At 33.7% G+C, this 23,136-nt stretch overlaps 1 protein-coding gene across 3 annotated transcripts; it reads right to left on the reverse strand.

The window, feature by feature from the left end:
* Positions 1 to 11,774: 11,774 nt before the first annotated feature.
* LOC121237131 (inactive poly [ADP-ribose] polymerase RCD1-like) lies at positions 11,775 to 22,770 on the reverse strand. 3 transcript variants are annotated; one of them, XR_005934873.1, is made up of 9 exons: positions 22,512 to 22,749; positions 21,073 to 21,184; positions 17,131 to 18,408; positions 15,510 to 15,751; positions 14,730 to 14,791; positions 14,384 to 14,569; positions 14,150 to 14,245; positions 12,351 to 13,907; positions 11,775 to 12,267 (listed from the first exon to the last, which is right to left on the reverse strand). XR_005934873.1 is itself a non-coding variant. In XM_041133721.1 (8 exons), exons 3-8 carry the CDS (start codon positions 18,291 to 18,293, stop codon positions 12,193 to 12,195), a joined length of 1,863 nt encoding a protein of 620 aa, XP_040989655.1. In that variant the 5' UTR covers positions 18,294 to 18,408; positions 21,073 to 21,184; positions 22,512 to 22,770; the 3' UTR covers positions 11,775 to 12,192. The 3 variants fall into 3 exon arrangements, 1 of the variants encoding a protein (XP_040989655.1); XR_005934872.1 differs by having other exon boundaries at positions 14,730 to 14,830; positions 22,512 to 22,747; XM_041133721.1 differs by lacking the exon at positions 12,351 to 13,907 and having other exon boundaries at positions 14,730 to 14,830; positions 22,512 to 22,770.
* Between the last annotated feature and the right edge of the window lie 366 nt (positions 22,771 to 23,136).

Below are 23,136 nucleotides of genomic sequence, written 5' to 3' on the forward strand. Positions count from 1 at the left end.
TATCTTATCTATTTATTCCTAGCTAGCTAGGCATTTTGGCATACTTTTATACTTTACACTTCATCCAAATGGAAAGATCAAAAGTTCGAGAATATCAAAGAAAAGAATATTGGAAATAAAGACACAAAGAATGGGGGGAAAACGAAGAATTTCGATGCATATTTATGGTACTCCCAAATAGTGATTTGAAATTTTCAGTTCCATATATATGTTCATTAAGGGTTTCTAATTTTAATCAAATTCTTTATGTTATAAAAAATCAACGTATCTTGCGTGGTCTCCAAATTATTCAACTAGGCCGGCCGGCCCTGTTTGGATTCAGAGATGGTTTTATGATCTCATCTCATCTCATTATTATAATTTTTTCAAATTCTCACACAAAATATAATAAACAATTCAACTTTTTCAAATCTCAAAACAATAATAATATTAAAAAATAATATTCTAACAATATTTTATTCAACTCATCTAAAATCATCATCTCATCTCACTATCCAAACCAGCCCATACGCTATTTGAGCTTGAACAAAGCTGGTTCAAATATAGATGGTGTTCTTATCAGACATGCATGCCAAATTAAAGCCTTGTCATTTGACTTTAGATTTTGTATGGATAGAGACCATATTGCACAGCATAGTTCGCTTTCCAAAAAAAACGTCAAAAAATATATATTGTTTAAGAGCCATTTGACCACCAAAGGACGAGCTTCTCTGAAAGAGGTAAAAAAAAAAAAAAAAAGTAGCAGACATTAATATAAATTTAAGCGAGAAATGTCTTGTGTTTTGTTAGCTATAACTATATAATTAAGATTTCCATTTTGTATGTAGTGTCCTGCATTAAATATTGGAACCATAACCTGTCATGAATTAATTAAAGATCGTAATTAAACTGATCAATTAATACATGTGCTTGATCAACAGATTAAGGGTGCGTTATTTCAGCCCCTTAATTTGAATATATAGCGTTAGCAGGACGATTGAACATCAGCCCCTTAATTAATTTAATTAGTCAGTCTTATCAAAATATTTAATTATAAGCTGACGACGTCATATTTCCAATTTCGATGAGGTTAATTATACATTAATTGAAGGTTATACATATAATCTTCTTAATTAAGAAATCAGTGGTGTTTTTATTTAATTTTCATTTCTTTGCATGTATTAAATGTTAAGATCACAAATTAAACACATAGTGTAATAAATGTCATCGAACTTGTTAGGAGCTGGAATATTCTTGCTTCGTATCGAACTTTTTAATTCTATACTTAATTTACACCCATTTGCCAAAAAAAAAAAAAAAACAAGTAATAATATTAATTAATGTAAATATCGATGAAATTTATAGGAATTCATGAGGAAAATAAAAGCCTTTTATAAGCAATGAAAAAAATGGTGAAGAAAGCAAAATTAAATAATGGCTGGCGCGCAGCTCATGACAGTTTGTAATTATATATATGGTTGATGCCACCATGAAAATTAACAAAGCTAATTTTGCACCGAAAACTAGGGCTTAATTAATCGATCTTAGAGTTAGGGTTTAGTACCAATTTATAATGGCAAGCAAGCAATTAGCTCTCTAAATTAGATTGCGTACCAAAGAAACAGAACCGCATCGATCGTAGCTAGATTAGGAGTACTGGAATTATTAATTAATTACCTAGCTGGTACGTATTTAATGCGGCACGTTTAATGCTCTCCTAGAATTTTGCTGAACTATTAATTAAGTACGTATGTTTGGCTGACAATATTACTGAAAACAGAAAATGCTGATCTTTATATAATAACCTCGAAATATGTTGTTAATTACTATTTTTTATGATTTTTTTTAGCGGGGATAGATAAGGGAGTGATGCATCATGTTGGCAATGTAATTATCATCTGTCATGAATTTTATATGAAAGGTCAGGATCATTTGTTAACTTTAGGTTGAGGTGTCGTACTTCTCTACTACTATGGATATATATACATATAGGAGAAAAAGGGGTCGAGAATATATTAATATTATTATATATTGTACGATAAGGTTCCTATCGTGTCTATGTGTACATATGATCTGATCTAGTCAAATCGATCGATGTAAGATTAACATATATATAATCTTAGACTAATTCCATCCTATATCCGATATATAAATTATGACCTCATCAGGCCGGAATTCATGTCGACGATCGGGATTACTCCAGATAGACAGCTTTACGTACGTATATATACATTATAACTTTAGACAAATTAAGTGACGTCGACCGTCCCAGCTTAAAGCTGCTGCCATGGCCGTGAAAAACACTGGTGTTTTGTGTCCACACGTTCTTCACCACAAAACATAAGCCAGATTATTGAGTTTGATCTTGTACCGCGTACAGCAATCACATTCAGTACTTCTTCAAACACACACATAAATATTGCAGGAAAGAAACCCCAAGAGCATGTATATATGAGAACAGGTGCATGTAATTATCAATTACTTCAGCATGATGTAGGTTTTAAAGGCTTTATTTTCAATTGTGTAAATTTTGTAGTCAAGACATTTTTATAAGAGATTATTTTTTCTCGTCAAGACAATATATAAAAGAGACGAAAGGAAAGGGATATGACGTTAATAAATGCAGTCAAATATGGACGCTGAGTTTTACCATCCAATACTAAGTTTATCATGTATTGAAGATCAAGAACTTATATATATATAAATATATATATATATGTATATATATATATACTAGTCTTATAAACTGGACTAAAATTTTTGTGGATCTAGGGTGGTTATAGATATATAAGAGAGGTGGGGATCAGAAAAGGAAAAAGGAAGTTAGATTGTTGGTGGTGATAATAATGCTTGATTCTGGGATAACCTCATCCTGCATATTAATTCACTCATGATCTCAATCATGATCTTATACTATTCCTATATATAGCACATGATCATGATCAGGCCAGGTAAGACTGTAAGTATACTTTGAGTAATGAAACGTCTCATGATCAGGATTATATATATATATATATATATATATATATATATATAGGAATGATCGATGAAGAATATTATTTATCAAGGGTAAGAATAATAAGATGAGTCCTTAATTATTACCCTCCCAATTACTTGGTGCACTTAATTTTCTCTAATTACAATTCCTCATGATTTTAATTGGCAGTTCGAATATTCGGGGTTATGATCGCGCGAATGTCGACCCTTTGAAGCAAAAGGAAGTTAAGCAATTCCAAACCTTTTTTAGGGCAACCGAAGACGTTTCAAGAATCATTAAATCCAAAGAACGAACAAACCCTAGAAAGAAAGAAATTAGCTGCTTGCAAATTGCAATAGTCAGGGATTCATGTGGTAAAGAGTATGGGAATGGGAGATATATCATTGCCTGGTCATGGGTGTGACCACTTGACATATTTCATGGAAAGCTTTTTAAAGAAGTTGTCGGTTCACCTTTTTCAAAGACATATGGGACAATTAATAATGCTGAAATCCATGCTAGCTAGCTAGCTCTCCCACTCGCATCTAGGTCATGCGTGTAGTATTATTTCATGTACCTATAAATGCGCGTGAACTGTGAACATATATATAAAGGACACAAATCATCATGATAAGAGATAATGTAAGAAATTATAATTGGTAGGGATCATTTGGCTCTTTAAAATTATAAATTACAGGCCGATGATCTTGCTTCCTCATGCATGGTAGCTTTTTAAGCAATTATTGCTGCATGATTACTGTCTCTAGCTAGCTAGCTCGCTCCTCGATCTTAATTTTCTTTCTTGGAATCATAAAACAAATAGATAAAATGAATAGTGAAATTTCAAAGAGTGAGTACATATATATATATATATTAGCATGTATGACCCACCTCCACTTTGATTAATTCTTCTTTTTAAAGAGCCATACGCTCTGCTTGACACATGACTTATATATGGTTCAGTACGTGATGCTATATATATATATATATATATATATATATATAAATGTGGCTTTACAATTTATAAAGCTAGCCCACTTGATATTGTATTTTTTTTTTTTTTTTTTTTTTGTGTAAGTAGGATGATTATAATATCCTGACCATAAAAGAAGTTGCAGGACCCTTTAAAAGTAGAATTTCAAACGGAAAACTTCGTAAAATTGTAGGATTTAAAAGGGGTTACGTTCGTTTAGTACTCTAGACAACGTTACTGATCATAAATTTAGTTTTTTTATTTTTTTTTTAATGTGAACGAAAGGAAGAATAAGCATACTTATAAATTAATGTGTCTTGAATATTTTGAATATCAGAAAAAAATAATAATTAATTAATGTGTCTTTATAATGAATTGACCTAACGCGCATGCATGCAGTACCAAGAATGGAATACCGCTATATATTGTGGTCCAGGGATTTTTGTGGGTGGTACTATATATATGCTACAAGATTTATAATTTGGTAAAGTGCAAATCAGTTTGAACAGAAAGACTCAAGATTAAGGTGCAAAATCGTCTTCAATATGAACTGCGCGCATGCAGCAATCATCCTGAAATGAACCGTAGTACGTTTCATTGAGTACATACTTATCATGAGAAGTACTGATGGTTACCTTCTCGTCTATTTAGTATCAATCTTCAAAAGGGTTAATATATATATATACATCAAAACTTGCAGAAACAAAAGTAATTAAGTTTGCAGAAATCAACTAATTTCTAATTATATTATGTAAATTGATCGAAGAAAAATCATCTACTCTGATACTAGCCCAATAGTACTGTTGATAAAGGTCTATGCTTTTCTTCCACCAACTTTATTAGTTTAATGTTCTTTTCCTAAGTGGATATACCCAAGAAGCTAAAGTACTTTAGAATCTTTGAATGGGGTATTCACTAGTACTACTCTAGCTAGCTCGATCACAAAAAGACTCATTTTCAGGATGCGTGTCGCCCATTCTAAATTAAGGACGTTCCTGGTAAATTCTCTCCGGCCTGTTTTCTTTTTAACTAGGCTTTGCTTAAATGTCTGCATCAAAGATATATAATAAGACTTCACAAGTTGGACCATTCATGACATGGGAATTCGCCATCGAGATCAGGAGTACTACTGCTCATGATCATGGAGCCTTAGGTATCGTTTGGATTCGAAGATGAGTTGAGATGAGTTGAGATGGATTGTGAATAGTAGTGAGATGAGTTGTGAATAGTAGTGAGATTTGTGAGTTAAAGTTGATGAATAATAATAAATAATAGTGAGATGAGTTGAGATAAGTTGAAATGAGTTGAGATGCCTTGCGAATACAAACTGGGCCTTAAACTCAATATATTGGTGTACGTGTCGATCAATGATAATCTTAATACTATTTGTCAGCTAAACGTGTGAAATTAAGCATATCCGAGGCGTGTACGTGCTTGCCTGTGCCAAATAATAACGATTAGAGGAAGAGGGTAGGGGATTTTAAGGCAAAAATCAGTTCATTTTGAGAGTGCAGAGTTCCTTCTTCTCAAATTGCTGATACCAGGAAGATATGATCCTCTATACAAGTGAGAATCATGCTGCATGCAGTCATCAATGTATAGCAGGAGAAGAGCGGTGCATTGGTTTGTGTGACTAAAAAACAAAGGCTGAATTATTAAAAAAATGAAGGAATAGCCAAGACGAGACATATAGTAGTCATGCTGATTATGACAAACCAAGATAGCTCTTCTAAAAGACTACATTGGTCAATTTGCTACACTAATTCCTAATTATTAATCAACGTGGGATTAATGTTAATTACCATATGATCAATGTAGTAAAAAATATTGGACTACGTATGTACAGCTACCAAAATCAAAAGTAAATCAACTCAAGCTTTTTAAATCTCAAATGTACAAGTGATCTTAGACTCGTCCCTTTTATAAAGAAGTAGATCACATTACGAAGAAGTGTGAAAAATTCAATTTTTCTAGGCCTTGTTTGATTATGCAATTCAAATGATCAATTGAGATGAGATGCTTTTGTTGAAAGTTGAATAAAATATTGTTATAATATAATTCCTTAATATTATTTTTGTTTTGTGATTTGAAAAGGTTGAATTGTCTATTATATTTTGTGTGAGAATTTGAAAAGAAATATAAGGATTATATGAGATAAAATAAGATGATATAGTTTAATTTTATGTAACCAAATCAGCCTTAAGTAAGATTTACTTTTTAAGAAAACAAAAAAAACTTGCACAAAATTTGGCATTTGGACAGCATTAATTTTTTATTTTATTGCTGTTTTTCTTCTTATCCTGCCTGAATATTTGAAAGTTCATTTTTAAAAAAAAATAAAAAAGAAGAGGGAGACAAATTAAAAGGAAGGAGCAATTTACTCAAGTACCGCTTATAGGCAATAGAGGCCGTACTGTAGTGCAGCTTAATTCACCCAGTGCTAGACTAAAATTAATAAATATATATATATATATAGCTGCATGCGCGCAGTACTGTCACACAAACACAGAGAGAGAGTCACAGACGTAGAATGTCAAATTATTTATTCATCATTACCTTATCATTCATTCTTCATCAACGTCTTTTACACGTGTCAAGATTTCCTTTCATTGAATTTCACTCACCGGCCCTGCAGCCGTCAGATCTGTCTGTCTCTGACCCGGACTACTGTTGTATGGGAAAATGACCTGTGAGAGTAACGCTATTTTTTGACGCCCTTGTTTTCAACCGGCCTAGTTGGTTTCATGCATGAATTTGCAGAGCTTTGAGTAGCTCGAGAAGTTTGCACGAAAAAGTTGTGGTGAGGGTACATGTAAAGTCATTAGGTGACAGCAGGATTTATGGAATTTTTATGCAATAAATCTAGATGATTAATGCCTGCAGACTTGCGCCGAGAAACCTTCTTTTTTCTTTTCCCCTGCCCCTCCTGAGAGTTTCATGCTTTCTGGCATTCTCGTGTCATGTAGCTTTGCTTTGTGGCATTCGTGCAGTCTCATTTATAGCATACATCCACGTAATGAAACTTGTTTTAGCCAGCTCGCTTCTGAAGGCTCGATAACCGAAGATATCTCTCCTCCACAGCAAGGTCATGCATGCATGGCAGTCGATAGCGGTTGGGAAACCAAATTAATTGATGTGTTTGGTATTGACAGAAAGATCAAAACCCTTAGCGGCCATGTGAAGGACATGATGCAATAATGTAATCTTTGTCCAAAAGGACTCCTTCATGAACGGTCAATAATAAAGGTAAAACGTTGTGAAAAAAGAGTGAAACTTGCACCTTTGTGGGACATATTCTGCTCGATGATCAGTAGAGTTTCAGATTAATGTTGTTTTTTTCCAAGGTTGGCATGATATACTTTAGGCAGCTTGCTTTTCCATAGGTCTACTGTTCTTGGTATAAGAGAGTGGCCAAGATAACTATTGAGCCCAAATACCAACAAAAAGTAATTAAGATAAAATAGTCCCCACTCTGATCTTCTTACCATCTGCATGCATGGCCTGTTAATTCATCAACCGACAGTGAGATCATGCATACGGGAAGTATCCTCTCAATTTGAGTTAGTTAAAAATATTTATAAGTATTTTGATTGTTAATTATTATGCTTTTAAAAAGGTTTAAAGCTGTGATGAGTGAAATCGTCATCAAAATGCTAGCTAATTATTATTCATTTCGTTCCGTTTCTGCAAGCATGTACTTGAAAAGAACCCCATTCTACAAAGTGCATGGAGAGTATTCATTATGCAAACGTTAAATATCTATTGAGATGATTGCGCCTCTTTTCTGGTCAGTATATATTATCATAACAAGGTTATGGCAATGGACTGAGTAAACAAATAAACTCTTGCATGGGGTAGAATTAACTAATGCATTTAGTCTAATATCATTGAACTTTAGACTATGGAGATATGAATGTAGTCTAGGACCCCTTTGGTCTTGTTAGTTTAATTCTGAGTAGTGTTACAGACAAAATAGATTTTATAAATGTAAACTCACTCACTAATGTAGATTCATATGGTACACTTGTAATAAAAATAATTTTACAATCTCACGTACTATATCAAAGCATATCATTTGTTAGTTTACTTTTATAAATTTCTTTTGTGGCTAAAACATTTATCTTTACTCTTAACTGAATTTCTAGCTGGTTTAAATAGGTGAACAATTAGTTTAGAAATTTAGATCAAGGATTTTAAATTTAATCAGACGCATTGGGTCCTTTTGGGTACGATCTTAAAAAATGATATTGAAATATAATACGGTCCTCGACCAAAATTTGGCGAAAATCCCCCCCCTCCCCGCGATCGTCGAGTTTATTAAGGACTTGTTTAATCGTTTGAGATGAGGATTTTGTAAAATAGTAGTAAGATAATTTGTGAATAGTAGTGAGATAGTTAGTGAGATAGTTTAAATATTTTTTAGGTTTTGAAAAATGAGAGAGAAAAAGTTGAATAAAAAATATTATAAAATTAAAATATTATTAGAATATAGTTTTATAATATTATTTTTGTTTGTGGATTTGAAAAAGTTAAATTATTTTTTATTTTTTGTTTGAAAGTTTGAGAAAGTTGTAATGATTAGTTTGAAAATGTTTGTATTTGAATTATATTTGAGAATGAGATGAGATGATATGAGAATTTTGAAAAGAGATGATCTATTTCTAAACAAGCCCTAAGTATTTTCTTGCAACTTTATAGTGTGGAAACTTATATATGTTATAACCTGCAAAATGAACAAGAGTTAACTTGCGAATTAAATATTTAAAAATCAAATGAGGATTAAATTTATTGGTAAAGTATTTAATTAAACCATGCAGAAGAAAAGATCAAAAGCACCGAAAAATGCAAAATCTAGCTAGCAATTAGTACGTACGGACAAGGAAGCTAGCCACAGAAAACTAAGCTAAATTATTTTCTGACATAAATATATATACATCCGCACATGTGAAAGGCAGACAAAGAACAGAGGGCATAGGAGAAACTAACAAGAACAAGAAGGAACGTCGAAAACAAAAGACGAAAGCTCGTGTCCACAGTATATATATATATATATATATGAAACCGTTCCTACAACACAACGCAATATAAGCCGAGATTCTCGCGGGCCGGAGCCATTAACGATGTCATTCCTTTCTCAAGAAAGAGAGAGAAGAGATCGAGCATTTCGTCGTGATGAACAAAGAGCATATAAAGCGATAAAATCGTGCTTTCAGAGCACTGTCGCGCATGTCAACGGAGGGTGACATGTCGACGGGGTGTTAGGGAATACGGTCAAACACATAGGGTCGATGTCAGAGACAACGGGAAGGAAAAATGCATGAGAGAGAGAGAGAGAGAGAGGACCAATGGAGGCCAAAAATCATTTTGCAATCTATTGCTTTATGATTGACGCCACGCTGAACGGACTGTCGTAGTAGCATGCAATTGCATTGTATTGCTGCAGATTTCAGAAAGAGGAGAGCTCGAGCTCGAGCTCGAGCTTTTGTTGGCTGTTGCTTTGTCGTTTGACGTCTAATAAGGCAGGGTCGCAGGAGGGGCCTCGAATTGGGTATTGGGATGAGTGAAGAGAGTGGGGATGATGGAGACCATACCTCCTGCACTTCCTGCCCCTTTGAGAGCAGTCCTGTCTTTGTCTGCCCGGCATTCAAGGCGGGCTACTATTTATAATTTTAATTTATTATATATTCCACCCCAAAGAAAAAAAAAACACACACACACAGTAAAAATGAATGTAAATAAAAAGAGGCAAGAACTTTTGGGTTATTCTTTATGTGTTGTATGACTATTTTTGGAGAAGAGTATATCAATTTAATTCAATGCTGGGAGGCTTGCCAAAATGGTAAGATGATTTGTTTAGAGTTGCTATGCAATTAAGAAGTTTAGGTCTAACTTTATCCATGCATGCATACATATGCCATAATGTTTATAAGATCAACTCCTCATGTTAATTTGAATCATTCATAGTATTCGAGTCGACCTTTTTTCTTTTCTTTCTTTATATCAACTAGAAATTAAGAAAATCATATATATGCTCATGTGAAAACCTTCTCAACTTTCTTTTATTCATTTGAATTTAATATATATGCAGGCTGTAACAATGCAATAATAATATAATAACCGTACATACATATATATAACATATGATTTGATATCAATATAAATATATATATATATAAGTATGTATGCATATAATATGATATGGTAGAATTTATGCTGCACCGATTTTTGGAAATTAATCAACAGCTTTTTTAATTTAGTACTGCTTCCCCCTCTAATTTTTATATATATATATATATATATATATATATATATATTCCCGTACAAGCTAGCTAGCTAGCTTGTTCATTGGATCCTATCTACCTGACATTACCGGCATCAAGCAGCATGGGCCCGATCTATGAAGGAAAGTTCGAGAACCCAGCTAGCAAATGAAGATGAAAGAAATAAAAATAAAAATGAACTAGCAAACATGGCTTAATTAATCAAAGGCTAGTACTCAGAGTATATAGGCAATACCATGAGTATTTGAATTTTCTTTAAAAAATTATGATGCATCATGAGTACTACTACACTACTACTGTATACATGCATGCATGGTGGTGACATTACATAGTCGTTATGTACTTTTCTTGCTCCTTTGAGCAATCGGAGCCACATACTCTTCTTGCCAAGTGGTCCAATAATATTTGTAATGTCAACTCTTTTGTCTTCAATATAAATTAAATATATTTATTTTTATTAATTTAATTTTTAATATAATAATAATTTAACATGATGATGTTTGAGTTAAAAAAAAAATCGTGACTCCCGATATTTTGCCATCTTATCATGTAAAAAAGAAAAGTGGACACAAAATATCGTCTTGTCTGTAAACAATAATATTGTATTTCAAATCAATTCATTTTCTTCAATACACATAAATCTTTCATGGATTTTACATAGGAAATTAATTAAGAGGTGAAAAAATTTGACAGCGCAACCAACCAGTACTGTTGTCTCGTTATAGGCAAGAGTTTGTTTTGTTTTTTGAAGAAAAAAAAAAGAAAGGTTTGTAGTTTTATTTTTTATTTTTGAATGGCTTGATGTGTGACGAGTGCTGAAAGTTTTATATGCAGCTGTGGAACGAGACAACAGTCGCTCTTAGTAAAAAAACATGTAGATGTGGACAACCAACCTGCCATTGACCATTCACAAATGACTATTTTCCGAAAGCGATTTGATATATAATGCATATTGTTCAGAATTGAGTTGCACAAATAATAATAATAACAATATTAAAAAGCAGATTGTTTATGTTGAGAATTGAGGTAAGCCCACTGAGACCAAAGGCCCAAAATCAAAAAGTCAACGGAAGTAAGATGGGCGAGGGGCGAGGCTTGCTAGTTGCTAGGATAAGCTGGATTACAAGATGGAGGAGAGAGTAACATAGGGTGGGCAACACAAGAGGAAGATGATCAAGAGAAATCATGCTCAATACATATTTACGAACAATGGACAACTACCAAAACACTCTTACTATAAATACCCCCACATACCTATAAGGTAAAAGGAACAAATCTCTCTTATTTTTCTCGTTACCCCCGGTTCAAGAAATTATTTTTTTTAATGTTCGACCCTATTTTTATTCAATAGGAGTGCAAAACTTACATACTTTAAAACTGTATCTAACATTACTCTAATAGAAATACACAAAAGAGGATATAAACCCAGTCTCAAATTTTTCAAAAAATTGTGGCTTTTAAAGTATCTCAACTTTCAGATTTTTGTCCTATTTCTCAATAGGAGTATAGGATGCGTGTGTAAATCGTCCATAGATTATCTATCAGAAAATCAACAAGAAATAAATTAATAAGAAATAATCGACTTTCAAACACGAGCTTCCACGTCTAGCATTGCTCATAGACAAAGATAAGCCAAACTTACAGATTCTAAGTCCCTTGTTCCACTATTACCTAAACTCCTAGGAATAATAGACAACGTTTGTCACAACTAATTTTACAATCATGTTCAAATGAGGGCATTTTTATAGTGATAATACTTATTATAACTATTTCATAAATTATCTTACAAAAGTACCCTTCATTTAAAACATGGTTGCAAAAAGAGTCGTAAAAAGTTTTATATATTTTCCGCAGTGTATGTAAAAACCTAGAATCATCCAACATGGTACTCAAAACTTCATGTCGACGCATTTACCGACTGAAATGTCCAACGTCTTCACCCCTTCGGCACCACCACATGCAAACGTTCAAGTGCACCACTGTCAATTAAAGGCATCTTGCACCTTTTCTACATTAGGCTTTGGCGCTTCCGGTTCATACTTGGATTGTGTTGGTACCTGCATCAGCCAGTAAGATATGTATTTTACCATTATTAGATTGGAATGTCCCTCAAGCAGTACATGAATTTAAATTATTGTACCATAAATAGTGACTTGAAGGCTGCATCCGAAACTTGGAAAAGAGTGCCAAAATTACCAATACCCAGAATTGTTAGGGGGCACGGGTCCGTCTAAACGAACTCTCATATGAACAGTACCCCCCAGCACTTTCGACACCTTCAATACAAAAATTTGTATGCTATCTGTGATCTGTCAACTCAATCCAGTCTCAGCCATACATATAGTTTTCCTTCACAAAATCCTAACAGACTCCTTTCCATGACTTACTTTTGATGCAGGACCAGTTACATCATGTAGAACTAACTAGGGGTACGTCAAGAAAGATGATCCTCAACAGGATCACTGGTCCAGGGCAAATAAGGGGTAACACCATTGTGTGATCCACTACTGCCATTCAATCAAAGAAATGGAAAAGAAAAGAACATTCCGGGTATGGGTATTGTATTTCCATTTGCCAAGCGTTCTCCTAAATCCATGTTTTGGTAATTCAAAACCTATAAGTTGAATAATATGATATACGGGGTTTGATTTTAACCAATACCTAGAGTTTGATTTAGTAAATGTTATGCATAACGAATTTCGCATAAATTGAATGTCATTTAACATGAATCTGAAGTTCTCATACTTCTAATAGTTTTTCAAAATATAGAAAGTCATTTGGAGAGCATAATAGACACAAAATTTCATGTAATCTTCTTTTTTCTTTTTCTCTTTTTTTTTTTTTATTATTTATGTCGGAGAACTTCTCCAAGGCAGAGCCCTTCGGATCCACCCATACAGAGTAAACCCCGGTCCCGTGCACCACACCCTCAAAAGTTTCCCTACACGGAATTGGTTAAATCGCTGACTTTTCACCAGATGGTGTGGTCCCAAAGGATTGTTTGCACCCATGAGGTGTTAAATCTTGAACCTTAAAGGGAGTGATACCCAAAGACTAAGGCCTTCACCACTTCGCCCAACCCCTTGGGGTTTTACTATAATCTAAAGCTAGACCTGACGAAATACCAATCCAATGAGAAGTTATTTCGTGGTGTAAAATTTTCAAAAAGTTGAGCATATTACCATACTCTTTTCTTTTGCTAGGTAAGAAAAGATAGGAGAGGGCAACGAGGTGTTAGCACCCTACCCGCTGGGAATATGAGGGCCTTAGGCCATATTACCATAACACTAGCTACAATATATATTTTTTTTTATAAGTTACATTAGCTACAATTTTACATCTGATGTGACCCTTTATTAATGTCGCAACACCAAATAACTTTAATAATTGTTTCACAATCCCATCCTTGAATTTTCCGCTCATACTTAAAATGCATTGCCACATTTGGAGTGCCATTTGCAATCAAATGCAAAAAGTCATATTGCCTCGTATATCTTTAACATATCAAAATCTAATTACATAAATTCATGATTAAAATGACCAGACTTCATGTATGCCACTAACTCCCGACCAAATGGAGATTACCTTCATCAAGCTACCAAATAGATTTTAATTCTGGCAGAACCAACCATTCCAAAACCAAAATGAGCCTACCAACAAATAAACCACCAAAATTAACTGCTCCTAGTTGACCTAGCTGGAACATAAAAATCCAAACAAATAAATTTGTCACTGAACAAACTACTAAAAAATTTCCAACGTGGAAAAGGAGATGTTTAAATCCCTTTGTTTTTGTAAATGTAACATCTCCCCATTTCCCTTAGTAGGCCACACTTTTGATGCACATAAGTAATAACTCCTTGCAACAAGTAAGCACTGCTAACCAAGAGCCCATAAAGAACTTTTCAAATCAAATCAACCTAGAAGTATGAATCATACCTTGCATTGAAGATTAGTGATTGTAGACCTTAACAAAGTATCTCCAACTATAAATCTCAATCTTTTGATAAATTCATCGCGCACTATATTCTTTGCCTGATTATCCAAAAGAAATAATTATGTAGCAAAAGTAAAGATAATTCAATCAAAACAGAAGATTGAGAGGAAAATGTTTTTTTTTTTTTTTTTTGGGGGGGGGGGGGGGTTAAGCAAATACCAATTCTCCTAACATACCTTGAACAAGCCATAATGCAATTTAATTTCTTCCATGGCCTTTGGAGGAACTTTATCTGAGATAGCATCAAACAACATGGGAAAAGGCATCCAAGCGGATTTACAAGTTCTTGTACTGCTTGAACCTAGACTAGCAGCCTTCCCCTCGGACTTCCCAGAATTTGAAATTGGTTGACTTATGCTCTCCTAATAGAGAACAAGTTTTTTTTTTTTAAGTAAAAGCAAATTCAATAAAAGCACAACGGGCACAGTCTAAGTACACAACAGTAAGCACCCAACAAAATGGATCGGGGAAACCAAAATCAAGAATACATGAATTCAAGCACCATTTGATAGATTAACTTACCACATGAACTGCGGGAGACTCTAAATGTTGGCCCTGAGTCACATGACAAGACTTAGTAATCCCTGAAACAGCGTGATTAGTCTCACTTCCAACCAAAAGCCCTGTAGGAACAACATACAGCACTAGTGCTCAAGTACCAAAAAAACTTGAATAAAAAAATCCACGGTATCCATACAGCATCTGCAGGAGGCCCGGCTGGCTACCTCAATAGACAGTGGTTGCAGTGATGAATCATCTCTTGAATGCAACAAAGCCCAACCAAAAGGAGATATCTACGATCCACGGATGAATCCTGTTTCCTAAAGCTAACAACTTCTAAACCTTTTTCCGTACAGGTTTGAAACAGAAATTGGGCAATGGGATCAACTAGTTTATTTGTGATAAATCAAATAAGTAGCAAGAATATCATATTATATATATATATATATTTTTTTTTTTTTTTTTATGCCGGGAAACCTCTCCAAGGCAGGCCCTTCGGACCCACCCCTACAAAGTAAACCCTGGTCCTGTGCACCTCACCCTCAAAAGTTTTCCTACACAGAACTGGTTAAATCACTGGCTTTTTACCAAGATGTGTGGCCTCCAAGGATTGTTTGCACCCATGAGGGGTTGAACCTTGGACCTTGAAGGGAGTGATGGGTGACCAAGGCCTTCACCACTTGGGCCAACCCTTTGGGGTTATGAATATCATGTTATATAATGTGAGAACACAAGTTCTTTCACAATGTTAAGGAGAAGTGAAATCATGAAACAAAACGGCACTCAAGGAGTGATAGTCACCTTCAGCTTTGGAAGAGATCTTGAATTTGACAACGAATTCTGGATAGATGTGTGTGTTCATATTCATGGTCCAGATTATATAAAATCTTGGATTTTGAAGGTCATCCACTCCACTGTCAAAGTCCTTGCAACTGGGACGGTATTGTTTAGTGCCAGGACAAACGGCCTCCATATTTCCCAATATCACTCGACAAAATACCATATTCCGTACCCCATTTTCATCAACATCACATTGACTTGCACTGTAATCAAATGAAAATGTTCAATCTTTGTCTAAATACTAATAAACTCAAAAGTAAAAAGAAAAATGATAATTTGGACAATGACAAATGATTACATCAAAAGAACTCTGTCGTTTGAACTAATAAGACGTAGTAATAACAATCATAATGGTGCATCCCATGCCTTTCTTAAGGAAAATATTGTTAGTCCCTTCCCTCCATCCCGACAGTAGATGATTTTTTTAGCGGTCGCAAAATAGATGGAAGTTTCAAAAAATTACTGCATTTATTTCTAATTTCCCATATGACTTCTAAATTTGAACCAACCTTTTTTCACATTTGCACATTTTTTTCAAATTTGGGCCTACTTTTTTGGCTTGCCTGAGGTTATTTTAGAATATTATTTGCTTTATTAAAATGTGTTGCTGACTCAGTTCACCTTTCATCTACAATGTGATGGGGAGAATAGTGATAACATGCATGTTGTTATAATAAAATGATGTATAACTCTTGAGTGAAAAAATAGAAGTAACACAAGGGAACATGTATCAAAGGTAAACTACACTAATCATAAAAGAATAATAATGTATTCCATCCCATACCAGATTAATTTCTTTATTTCTTCTTTTTTAAGGATAAGAGTAAGGGGATGTAAGACTGTTTTGAGAAAATCTTATGGGATTTTGTAGTAGTGGGACACTTTTTTTTTTGGTAATTAAAAATTTATTAATATCAATAGGCGTAGTCAATAGGAAACACCTTGCTAGGGAGCAGAAATAGATACAAGGAAATCATGAACAAAGCCCAAGAGGGAGAAATTAGAAATCTATCCAATCTAGACCAAGCCCTTTTTAAAGAAAAATAAGCCACTGTACATTCCCCAACACACTCCTCAATACTCGTTTGGATTGAGAAGAGTTTTTGAGAGATGTGTTATATGAGTTTGATCAAAGTCGTGGAGCCCATTGAAAATATGAAGGGAATAAAATTTTCGTGAGGATTTAAAAAAAAAAGGTGAACGTTGTTTTAGTTTTTGTTTGTTATGGATATCAAGGTGCGATGTTTTAATGATTGAGATTGTTTTGGTGTAAAAAATGTTTGGATTAAGAGTAGGAAATTTTGAGAAACTTTTGGTTCCCAAACATGATCTATAGAGTACTGCCAAAACAAGAGGTGGCCAGTTCTATTGAAGAAAGGGACAACAATCCCTGCGGGAACAGAAAATTCTCAACTTCTCCAGTGGAAGTCGCTAGTACGCAATAAAGGTTTCATTTTTTATCAGTCGCAATAAAGGTTTCCTTTTTATCGAAGAAATTTCTCATCATTGCTGCTGAAAATACAATATTTAAAGTATCCATGTTATACTTTAATTAATGGGCCACAAAAGAAAAACTCCAAACCTTGTGTAAGAGCTGTTAGCAGCTGCAAGATGAACACCAATGCCATGCATAGACTTGATTGTGGAAGGTCCACAATGACCAAGCCCATATGTCATTACTGTTGGCAGCTCCACTTCAGAAGAAGCAAGCCAAGCATATCGAACATTCGCATCCCCACGACACTTTTTGGTTAGTTCTACCTGCTTCCGGAAAAGCTCAAACCGAGCTTGCATCAAAGTACTTGAGCAAGGGTATATCTCAACAATGTCAGCACTACAAAAAGCACCCATACCAGTAAGGAACGTCTTTTGCACAGCAACACAATCAAATTCTTCATTTTCAGATTCAGGAACGGTGACTAAATCTACCTTCATCAGTTTATTTTCCTGAACAGCCTCGTCATTTTTTGCACCACCTTCCAAATTGCAACTCCCCTCAACGTCTAGATCGTAGTGGTTGCTAGCAGGTTTACGATTGATTTGAATCTGCTTAACTAGAGCATTAGGCTCCCCACTACATTCCTTAATAGATTGGTCCGCTCCATTTATTTCAATTTCCAGCTGCAGTTTGATCTCAGGAGACCCAAAAGACTCCTCAACCCCTGGGAATTGATATTTTCCACTTTTGGGTGGATTGAAGTCAAAGAGTTCATCTTCTGCATAAATTTCTGGAAAGAAGCAGCTACCTGCTTCATCAATCCAAGCAATTGGTTGCTGTAAACCAGTTTTTAAGTCCATTTGAAACATGTGCAAAAAATCAAGCAAGAAACAATGCTCATTTAACTCAATCTCCATAGTAGCCTTCTTTACCTGAAAATCCTCCCTAACCATATCAACAATTTCCTGAGGAAAATCAATCCATTCACTATTCTGATAAAACATTATACGCTTAGGTGTACCAGTTTTCATATAATTTGAATAACGTCCATGTGAAGATCTCCCAACACGAGACCAATGATTCATGAGCTTGTTTTTAGACCCATTACGCATAAGCTTGCTTTTGCATCCATCCAATTTCCTTCGCTTTCCAAGCTTATTTTGCAACAAATCCAAAGTGGTGCACTGTGGTATCATTGCTCGGTGAATTCCATTTAAATAAGCAGGAAACATGGTCGACCGCTTTCTTTTTGGATCAAGCATAACTTTCTGTCTTCTATCCGATGCCTTCACGATTTTTGCTTCCATTTCTATCTTGACCAATATCTATCCACAAGTCTAAATCTAAAAGCTCAACTATACAAGTAATATAAAAGTCTAGCTCTAAACCAGTCTCGCAAAAACTGAACCATTATAGCAAACCCTGAAAGGTAGAAACTAGTTAGAATATCTGTGATATGTATAAAATCATCCTTTGAATTTTTTTTTAACTTGTATAAAAATGAAAGTCATACATAAGTCAACAAGAAACTTTGAACCAGCAAAACAAATTAGAGGATGTCGACAGATTGATGTCATATTCAGACAGATGCACAAGCAATAGACACAATTGTGTGCTAAAAGAGTGGCCTTGGTAAAGAGGCAATTGACATGGTACAATTGTGATAAAAGAAGTATGGGAGAGTATGTCGTTATGTCAAGAGAAGTGCTCAGGAGATTGTAGAAGCAATGATGGTTAGCGTTAAGCTCATTTCTTCACTGACAAGCAGATTTCTGGATTTAGCTTTATCACAATTACTGCTTAAAATCATCTCCAAGTTATATTCATTAAAATTGGTAACACTAAAAAATCTATCACCAAGATAGAAGTGAAGTGAACATTACCAAGAATCATATCAACATATGGTTCGCTGAACAGGGTTACAAGTAATGCACTAATCTTAAACAAGTTCCAAACAAGTTCAATGAGCTCTCTCACTCACAAATCAGTTTCAAAGAGGCAATATTTTCCCCTTTATTTTTGGATTTTCCCGTTTAGTTTTGTATCTTCGTCCCTTTGAACCCACTATTTATTGTTTTTAAAACATTAAGAGAGAAGAAATAAAACAGGCAATGAAACTGCAAGAGACATACGTTGAAAAACAGATGATTTCTTACTTTTATTTTCTGGAACAGCAAGTTGAGAGACATTGGGAAGGGTCACGGGAAGTTGCAGAAACCTACAAGTCCCTTTACACATGGAATCTCTTTCTTTAAGTGAAACTCATCACAATTTTTTTTTTTTTGGGAATGGGTATATGCTTGTCACAATTTTAATGTCACAATTTTAACCATCTAAGGTTAGGTTTGGATAACGAGTTGAGATTAAAGTTAAAAGTTAAATAAAATATTGTTAGAATATTATTTTTTAATATTATTATTGTTTTGAGATTTGAAAAAGTTAAATTGTTTATTATATTTTATGTGGAAATTTGTGAAAGTTGTAATTAGAGGTGCAAATGGTCTGGTCCAGTCCAGTCCGACAATGGACCGAATATTTTTGGTCCATCGCCAGACTGGACTGAACACCCAAAGGGACCGGACCGGACCGGATCGGTCCAGTCGGTCCGGCCTAATTTTTTTTTATATTTTTTTAAATAATTAAAAAAAATTATTTAAAATACTAAATTAAATTAAGTGACCTATTAATGTGGATTAAGTAACAAACTCAATAAAAAAAATATTTTATATGGTCAATAATAATAAATTATATGAAAATTATATTATTAATTTATATAATTACTATATAATTAACTAATTGATATTATATATTAGTTAATTCATAAAATATTAACAAGTGTTAATAACATATTTTAAATTTTTTATTGTTAATAGTGATAGATTAGATGAAGATATATATAAAATAATGTTAATTTATAGAATATTAACAAGTATTAATAACATATTTAAAATTTTATATTGTTAATTGTACAATTATTATATAAAAAAATTTTTTTTTTTTTTTATTTTCATTCGGTCCGGTCCGGAAAAACCCTAGACCGTGGACTGGACCGAAACTTTTCGATCCTCTAAAATGTGGACCGAGACCGACCGGACCAAGTCTCGGTCCGGTCTGGACCGAAACGGTTGATCTGGTCCGACCGGACCGTTTATCAGCCTAGTTGTAATGATTAAATGAGATGAGATGGGTTGAGAGTGTTTCTCAATCCAAACTGAGCCTAAGTCTTGGTTTCTGCTTTAATATATTATATTAGTTTATATATTAATTAGAATCGATTCTTTTCCCTTGAGTTTGAAAAACATATATTTCCCTTGCAAACACTAACTTTTGAAACAAGCAATGAGCTAATACCACTTACATAACAGACATCATTAGACAAAAAATTAAACACATCACTAACAGATTACCCATACTCTTGCATGGTTTTTTTTATCGGTAAACAAAGTTTTATTGATCATAAAATAGACAAAGGCCCAAGTATACGCAACATATACAAGAGCATTGCCTAGGCATGCTAATTTAGTGATAGAGCGGTACTACTCTGCCGCCCGAGTAACACCGTTCGGTGTTACCGCTAGTTGTAAAACTAGTTTTTTTTTTTTTTTTTTTTTCTATTCACATTTTTTTAATGTATTTAAATATTTAAAAAAAAAATACATCAATACATTTAAAATCACTTTCTTCATCATTCGGTATAAAAAAAAACCGAGCGGTATACTTTGGGCAGCATAGTAGAGTTTTCCTTTAGTGATATGCTCATACACTTGCATGGTTCTACCATTGTTCGTTATAAATAGATAATCACTTTGGTTAATAATTCCATTTTATACTGACTCGTGATTACATCCGGCTTAAGGATGGACTATGCAAGTCAAACATGACTATCATGCTTATGTAAGGTGATACAACTTTAAACAAGGCCACATATACAATACTTCTAATGCATTGAAGATAATTCTTTTACTTATTTACAAGTAAGAAATCTTCACTAGAAAGTGAAAAAACACAATCAAGTAAGCAGGCATAGAAGATATTTCATAAAAATCATACACAAATTTACATAGTAACCTCAGGAACAACACATACCTAGCACAGCAGTTAGCATTCATGATGTACATGTTCCTCTTTGCCATTACCTCAATAAAACTCAACAAAGAAAATCCACTTTTTTAATCTACAGCCCAAAAAAGCTCTGCACCTAAGAATAGCATCCATCCAATAACAGGTGTCAAAAAATTAAATTCCTATACAAATGGATTAATTCATGGACTAAAGATAATGATATAAAACAATAGCTTGTAATCTCAATATTGAAGAAAAAGATGAAACTGAAACGTTTTACAAAACAAGCACACGCTAGATTCCAATTCTATCATTCAATTATTCGCAGAAAAAATATGGATTAATTTCCCGAAAAGGATAGCAGAAGGACTCCAATAGACACCCGAGTTCGCCCTTTTCACTATTCATTTTTTTTCCTTTTTTACTACCTAAAAGAGCAGTAGTTTGAAAGATGGAAAATTCGACTCCATTTAGAATGGTTTGACTTAAGATATTTATTGAGTTTTGGGAAAAACGATAAAAAGTTGAATAAAAATATTATAAAGTTAAAATTTTGTTTAAATATAATTTTATTTTGAAGTTGATAAAAGTTGTATTAATTTTTGTATTTTGTTTTGAAGTTTGTAAAAATTGTATTCGTTTTTGTGTTTGAATAATAATTAAGTAATGGTTAAATGAAAAAGTTAAAAATTTGAAATTAAAAAGTATTTGATGCCTAGGATTCTAGAAAATTAGAAATTTTAAGAATTTCATGTCTCGAGATTGTGTCCATACGTCCCCTTATTCTCTTCGAGCTTGGCGGCAACCAAACAATAAAAAAATGAGTAATAATATATACACAATACATTGTACTACACATTTCACAACAATGTTATAAAATGAAAGTATTTTTGTAAAATTATGTTACTTTTATATGATGTTTTACAAAAATACCCCTCATTTAAAACATAGTTGTGTAAAGTGCTGTAAAAAATGTTTTTGTAAATCATTTTCCTACAAAAATTATACATCACAATTTCGGGATTTGTATCCCTTTACTTAATTAAGATTCGCACCTCTAATAACACAAAATTCATGTAACCTCGAAAAATAAAAATCAGATCTGTTAAGAATATAATACAAATAATTAAATCTATATTTTCTGGTCTTCAAATCATACATGAAACCCACTAATTTCTGTACCAATATTTTTGAAAAAATTATCCCAAAAACACAAACAGAAAATTTGTGCAATGAAACGAGAAATTCACCGAAAGCAGCTCTTAAGTAGATAAACATAACAAAAACGAGTCAAAAACAAGAATCAATCGGAACCGGCCCCGATCTGTCCGATTTGAGCCCAAAACCAAAGAAAACAGAACCAAATCCTTTCTAGCAAAATAAACGAAAAAATGTCGATTCCGCTAAGTTAAATTCACTTCCAGACAACGTCAGAACAGAGAGAGAGAGAGAGAGAAAATTACCTGCGATAAATAAAAAGATTTAGGGGGATCAGGGATTTGACACCCAGGATAAAAAGCTTCCGACGACGAGAATTTAAAACCTAAACCCGTCCAGATAACAGAAGGCAACCGTATGGATGCAACGCCGTTAATAAATATGGAGCTGACTCCGGATCCCTTAAGTCGGCGTTCTTCGCCTCATAAGCCTTGTTTGTCCTCCATGGTCTGCATCCCTATCTCCGTCTACTCTTTAATATTTTGCTTGGACGAGAAGCAAAGGAAAGTGGGCAAAGATACTATTACCCGCAGGTTTTGATTTGTTGTCGTGACTGAATACGATTGGCCGCAGGCTTTGTTTGACTCTTCGGTAATCGTTAGGTTGTGTTAGGATGCGCGTGTGGTCCACTTTGTCTACTTCTTTCATTTTCTTTTTTATTTTCCTTTTTTTTTTGTTGAACTACTTTCTTTATTTAGGCTACGTTTGAGTAGTAAGAATATTTGATAAGTGTTGAGAATATTTATAAATGATAATAATAAAATAATAATAAAATAATAAATAAAAAATAATAAATAAATAAATAAAAAATAATAATAATAATATTTAAAATATTCTTAATACCCAAACGTAGGCTTAACTTGCGAGAAA

The sequence above is a fragment of the Juglans microcarpa x Juglans regia genome, chromosome 6S (genome assembly GCF_004785595.1).
Source record: "Juglans microcarpa x Juglans regia isolate MS1-56 chromosome 6S, Jm3101_v1.0, whole genome shotgun sequence".
In the NCBI taxonomy this organism is placed as follows: Eukaryota; Viridiplantae; Streptophyta; class Magnoliopsida; order Fagales; family Juglandaceae; genus Juglans; species Juglans microcarpa x Juglans regia.